This window comes from Pangasianodon hypophthalmus, chromosome 17 (assembly GCF_027358585.1).
Source record: "Pangasianodon hypophthalmus isolate fPanHyp1 chromosome 17, fPanHyp1.pri, whole genome shotgun sequence".
NCBI lineage: Eukaryota > Metazoa > Chordata > Actinopteri > Siluriformes > Pangasiidae > Pangasianodon > Pangasianodon hypophthalmus.
In genome coordinates this window covers 23,122,894-23,128,909 of record NC_069726.1, presented here as the reverse complement: position 1 = coordinate 23,128,909, position 6,016 = coordinate 23,122,894, and the positions used below count along the sequence as shown (strand labels likewise).

Below are 6,016 nucleotides of genomic sequence, written 5' to 3'. Positions count from 1 at the left end.
GCACTTTTCAGATATTAAAGCTCAGACAAAATGTGTATTTTTATTTTTTAGACAGGATTAGGATCTTCCTTTACTTCACCTCAGTAATTTACTCTCCTAATTTTCTTAATATTTGGTGTGTGTGAAGTTCTTGGATTACTTTGTCTGCTGTATTTATCATGATGTAACTTATTTCTGTCATGTATATTAGCTTTACTAATATTGTTACTTGATTAACTTACAAATCAACATGTTGCTGAAAAGATATTAGCACATAATCCAACTTAGATTTTGTGGTTGTCATCTTGTTATTGCTTGTTATATGTCAGTTATTGTGTTATATGAATAAAAATAAGTCTAATTTGTTTTAAAATTAGGCTGTGAAGTGTGAAGTAGATATAAATCTGTCTAAAAAATGACAGGTTTTATCTTGGTAATCATTTAAATGTCTTTAGCGTGCATATTCTTTTTTGGCAACAGTTTTTAAGAATTAGGCTCAATTTCACTACAGAGTGTTTGTATAAGTACATTCACACCACGTAACGATATCTATACATTTATTTCAAGCTTGACCATAATGAGATTTACAGCTGATTTAATCAGGATTTCTACATAAACTCCATGTATTAATCATATGGACCTCTCCAAAATGGCGGACGCGTTGACGTGTCGTAGTTGCTAGCAACACTCGGCTAGCTACAGCTTCCTATGAGGCACAGGGAAACGACCTTGATCACGTGACCAACCCCGAGCTAGTTCAGGAACTGTTCAGAATGTACATTTAGGAGCTAAATCGACACCAGGAAACAGTTCTGATTTACACAAATAATATAACTTTACCTCAAATATCCTTTCTTATCACACACTTGATCGAATTTTTACCGAGTTTTATGCTAGATTTATCTTGATTAGATTAGCTTGGTCTACGTTCGCGTGACGTCAGGTTGAAGTCTCGCGAGAGCATTGACGAGAAGTCGTTTAGCCTGCTTTAAACACACTGACACACACGCACACACACACACATACAATAACATATATATACACTCGATGGAGTTTTGTTGATTTTTTTTTAAAGGATTAAAAATAAATTGAAGCTGTATTGATGAATGTATAACAAGACACCTTAAAATTTGAATAAGCCCCATCTAGAGAGTAAAGAAGGTTGATTGTTGTTATTGTGAGGTATTTGAGAGCTAATGTTAATGTTTTTGTGACACAGGGAGAGGCGGGGAACACACACACACACACACACACACATTAGTTTTTTGGATGCAGTCTCTTTACACGGACAATTCTTTGGGAAGTCTGATTCTTCAGCCTGGATTTCACTTTCCTGAGGACGACGGCGAGATTTCGAGGCGTTACATGGATTATCTGGTAAAGTAATAAAACACAACCGCCACTTTTTTGCTCAGGTTTGAAGCTAGCTGCTTTAGCTCGACGCCCTCTTTCCAACGGTCCTCCTCTGCCTAAAATTAATAACTACACCTCAACTACAACATTCATCCACATAAATACATCAAATATCTATTTACTGCTTTGTATTGTATAAGATTTAAATCCTGCTTTGTTTAAAAATATCACTTATTTTCAACCAGGCTGCATTTCACTGACTTGTTTCATAGCTTTCATATATGGCTTGAAAATCCGGTTTCATTTTATTTACTATTTTTCTTTTACAAAAAAATAACATCCTACTGAAACATTTTCTTACTTTTTGTAAATGAAAACAGTCTAAATATTGTTATTATACACACACAAAAAAAGATACAGTGCACCCAACTTAGCCCTTTTGTCAATTTCAAAATTATTGGCACCTTTTATAAACATGCAGATGTTTACTGTATTGATATGAGTATGAATAAATATTTATTTTCTGAAAAAAAATATATAATTAAAGTATATTTTGGTATTAAATAATTCAGATAGATGATGTATTAGATGCTTTAAATATTTTGAATATAACATGTAAAAATTAAAGGTTAAAAAAGCTGGAAAAATATTTAAAAAAATGAAATATTATAATATTTTAATAAATATATCATATAAAATAATCTAGTAATAATGTAGTATTTATTTATTTAAAATTTAAAAAAGTAAAACGCTGCTACTCAAAAGTTTAAAAAGGAAATGAATGAATGAATGATATTTTGGAGGGAATAAAGTCCCTTTCTGCTGATTTTTGTGAAGACAGTTTCAGTTTTTGGATTTAAAAAAGTGAATTTATTTTCTTATGTTTGTGTCTCGGCTTCCTCTTTAATTCAGGCCACACGTTTCAAATCCAAAGACAAAAAAAACGGTCGTCACAAAGCATTAAATTTTGTGTTGTGTTTGCGTGCATGTTTTGGGGGGTCACTGTGAGGTCGTAACCTCCTCGCAGATGCAACCCGGGTTTGTGATTAAGCGATCCTGGCTCTTTGCTGAATGTGCAGCGTTGTCAGTCTTCACAAACATTTTGTATTCATGTTGTTTGTTTTTTTTTTTTTTTTGTTGCCTAACTATTTCCTGAAGCCGAAGCTATTAAGCTTTCTTTTTGCTTTTTTGAGTAAATACGTAAATTAAACATGTAGCATACAGAAATTTCAGTACTTTGTGCCTTTGTTTTTGTTTTTAACGTGTTATTAATGTACATAAAACAAAGCTTACCTTCCTCTTTTTTTGTTTTGATCGCAAACAGACCTCTTGAGTGCAGCAAGGTCGCAATACTAAGGCGCATTAGTAAACTAGCTACGCTTGCGTTATTAATATAATCCTGTATAACATCGCTACGAGAGGAAAAACTCACATTATTATGTGTGCTTAAGTCATATTTTTAAAGAGTACAGCAGTAAGTGCTATGAAACACCACAGGGCCAGAGCAGGTATTGAATTACAAGCTCATGGAAACTGCTAGAATCGTTTTGAAATGAAGTGCTCTTGTTCCTGTCCCTTAGTGTTATTAACGACAATACTAACGACATAATGTATCTGGAAAATAATATATAATAATTTCTGATATTTTAGAGCTGTCTCTTAATGTTATTAACAACGATACAGTAATACAGCTAGGAAAAAAATCTGGTGTTTCAGAACTGTCTTTTGGTGTTATAGACAGCGATACGATCATATAACCATAAAATAAAAAAGTTTCTGATGTTTTAGAGCTGTCCATTAGGCTACGTCTACGTTAATCCGGATAGATCTGAAAACTGTGTTTTCGTTTTAAAACTTCTCCATCTACTACACTGGCGTTTACAAAAAAAATTTCAAAAAATTGCTGAAACGTCTGAAAACGCTCACATCACTATACTGTCTATTACATAAAAACGTAAGAAGTTTTGGTCCACAGCGTTTCCGTCAGACATTTATTTACTTTCTGTTTCTTTGAACTGATGTGGCGATGTCGAGGAAAAGCATCAAGTTTTTTTTTTTTTCCCCAAACTTTTCTTTATTGGGTTTTACAAAAACAAAACAATTGTCAACACAATACTAGCAAGGAATCAAGAGTTATAGGCACCTAAGCACCAAGTTTTTTAAATCGGACAGACGAAGATTGTGTTGTTGTTGCTGCAGGTAACTAAAGACTGTAAAGTTGTTTGTTTTGAGTCGAATGGGTCACATGACTGCATCACATGACTAAAAATACGTCATTGTTTTTGAATATTATTTTGAATATCCGTTTTCTCAGTCCACACTACAACAAGAAAACAGTGTTTTCAAGTTTATCAACTTGGGAGAGCGTTTGCGAAAAGCTCCATTTCCGCTTGACAAAAACGCCGTCTCGGGGTCGACAGAAGGCCAAAACGTAGAGAAAAAGATGCGTTTTCAGATTTATCCGTTTTAATGTGAACGTAGCCTTAGTTTCCTGGACAACGATACCATAATATTTCTAGGAAAAAAAAAAAAGGTGTTTCAGAGCTGTCTCTTAGTGTTAAGGGTAAGATAATATATCTAGAAAAAAGTTTTGAAGATATTCTGATTTTACTTTTATACATCTGCAAGAACTATGAAAGTGTTTTTTTTTTAATTTTTATTTTTATTTTTATTTTTCGACGTCTCATCCTGTACTAGTTTTGCGATCGCTCTCCAGAACGTATAGGTTTGTGTAGATCGGGCAAGGGGGTGTGGCACGGCGTATCTCGAACGCTATTGGCCAGATTCACCACACCGTCAACTCTGACTTCTTGTTTCGAAAGGAAATACGTCAAACATACAGAATCACGTTACGGCTGTCGAAGTGATCACGCGTAATCTTGTCAGATTATACGATGAAGATTCTCTAACGATAGACCTACGATTAAAGAAAATTATTACGCTCTTTTTTAAGTCATCAATCAAATCAGCTTGTGCAGAAAACGGCGTTGCGTAAAAGCATAAATAAAGTGAGCTTGACGTAGTAAGGAGAGATTTCTGTCCATGTTTTATTCATCGCCATTGACACTAGCGTATGTGTAGCTGTCTTGTAAGTTTGCCGTCATCCTATTGGTGGATTTTAGACCGAGATTTGTAGCAACGTTCACACTGACACTTTAATCAAATTTATGTTTCCGATAACGACAGATCTTTGTCGTCGGCCACTTTCAGTTACAGCAGGACTAAATCTGTTTCTGAACACGTGAGAACGTTTTAACTTAATTAACGTAAAGCCTAAGAGTTCTTTTTCGATGTGGGATTTTTGTCCGAGACAGCGTGTACACTGGAAACACTGTGGAAACATACGGATTATTAATTAACAACTTCCGAGTTCGGATACATTTACAAAACAAAACGGCAGCTTTTTGGCTTCTGTACTTCAGCACATTGTCACTAGTGATCTCAAAATAGAAGCGTTTCCTCAAGGAAGACGACCTGGACGTTCTGGCCTTTAACCAGCGGCAGCTGATTTAGGATCATAGCGTGCTCAAGTGTCCGTGTCTGCAGAAATTCCTCCGCTGAGGGAGGACAGAAATTTCTGCTTTGGTTTGGGATTTTCCCTGATTAATATCTCGTGTCTTCTTGGGAGGCGGAATATTAAATAAATCGTTTATTTATTTATTTATTTATTTTGCTGAAAGTCACCTTGTGTTACAGAACACATGTTCAGCTTGCTTAAAGATCAAGCGTAAATGTGACGGTATAAACTTCATGTATCGTTATTTATTTATTTGTGTGTATTTTTTGTATTTTGGTCATTTTTTTTTTTTTTCAGATAAAATGAGCGAGTCCCAAATTTTTAATCATGACTTAATGAAGCCTCTTGTGTTTGTGCCCCTAAAAATTACGACCTAAAATGTTTATTTATTTTGTAACACAAGCTGTGACACTCTCATGTCTTTGTTTTTACGCTGGAACGCTAGTTAAATTAAAAAAAAAATATATAAATCATTGAATCTGTAAAACCAGCAACATTTTAATAAACATTGATTTTATACCACACATGCGGAAAGTGACACTAAGATACACGGACACTGTGATTATTTTCCAAGGCTAATAAAATGTATTTGATCATATGTATATACATTAATGCACGTTTTTAATAATCTGACAATCCTGAACAATCAATTTAATAACACGATTCATTTATACATTTAAAATTTATATCTGGAATTTATTTATTCCTGTAAAGTTGCTTTGTGACATCATTAAAAGTGCTGTACAAATAGAATTGAATTGAATTCGGACGATTTATTTTTGAAATATTCTTTTTCACTTTCACCACCAGGTTCTGTGTTTTTAAAATGGTCGATTGATAGAGTGAATCTTTTCGACTTGGTTTTCATACTCGGATGTTTATCCTACCGCGAGGATTGCGTATCGGTTCGTCAGGATTATTTTCTCGGTCAGTGTCGGTCTCAGGCGTTTATCCTGTGCGAACTATACGTAAAGCGAAACGCATGGACTCGAATATAAACTCGCTAACAAAAACAAACCCGACATTATCGAATCGTTTTATTTCGCGGCATTGTTTTTGTACTGGTTCGTGACGCGAAAACAAACTTTTGCGTAACAATAAGGAACGTAATGCTAGAAAATTTGTTAGCTAGCATTAACCTGATGGCAACAAACTCGCTAGGTCTAG

The 6,016-nt window shown here is 34.4% G+C and overlaps 1 protein-coding gene across 2 annotated transcripts in view; it reads left to right on the top strand.

Moving 5' to 3' along the window:
* Positions 1-943: 943 nt before the first annotated feature.
* arl15b (ADP-ribosylation factor-like 15b) overlaps positions 944-6,016 on the top strand; it is a 77,417-nt gene continuing 72,344 nt past the window's right edge. The window contains exon 1 of one of the 2 annotated variants that reach the window (XM_053241123.1): positions 944-1,356. In XM_053241123.1, the coding sequence (XP_053097098.1) occupies positions 1,249-1,356 (108 nt within the window). In that variant the 5' untranslated portion in view covers positions 944-1,248. The remainder of the gene's footprint in view (positions 1,357-6,016) is intronic. The other variant, XM_026942721.3, reaches the window with a different exon arrangement.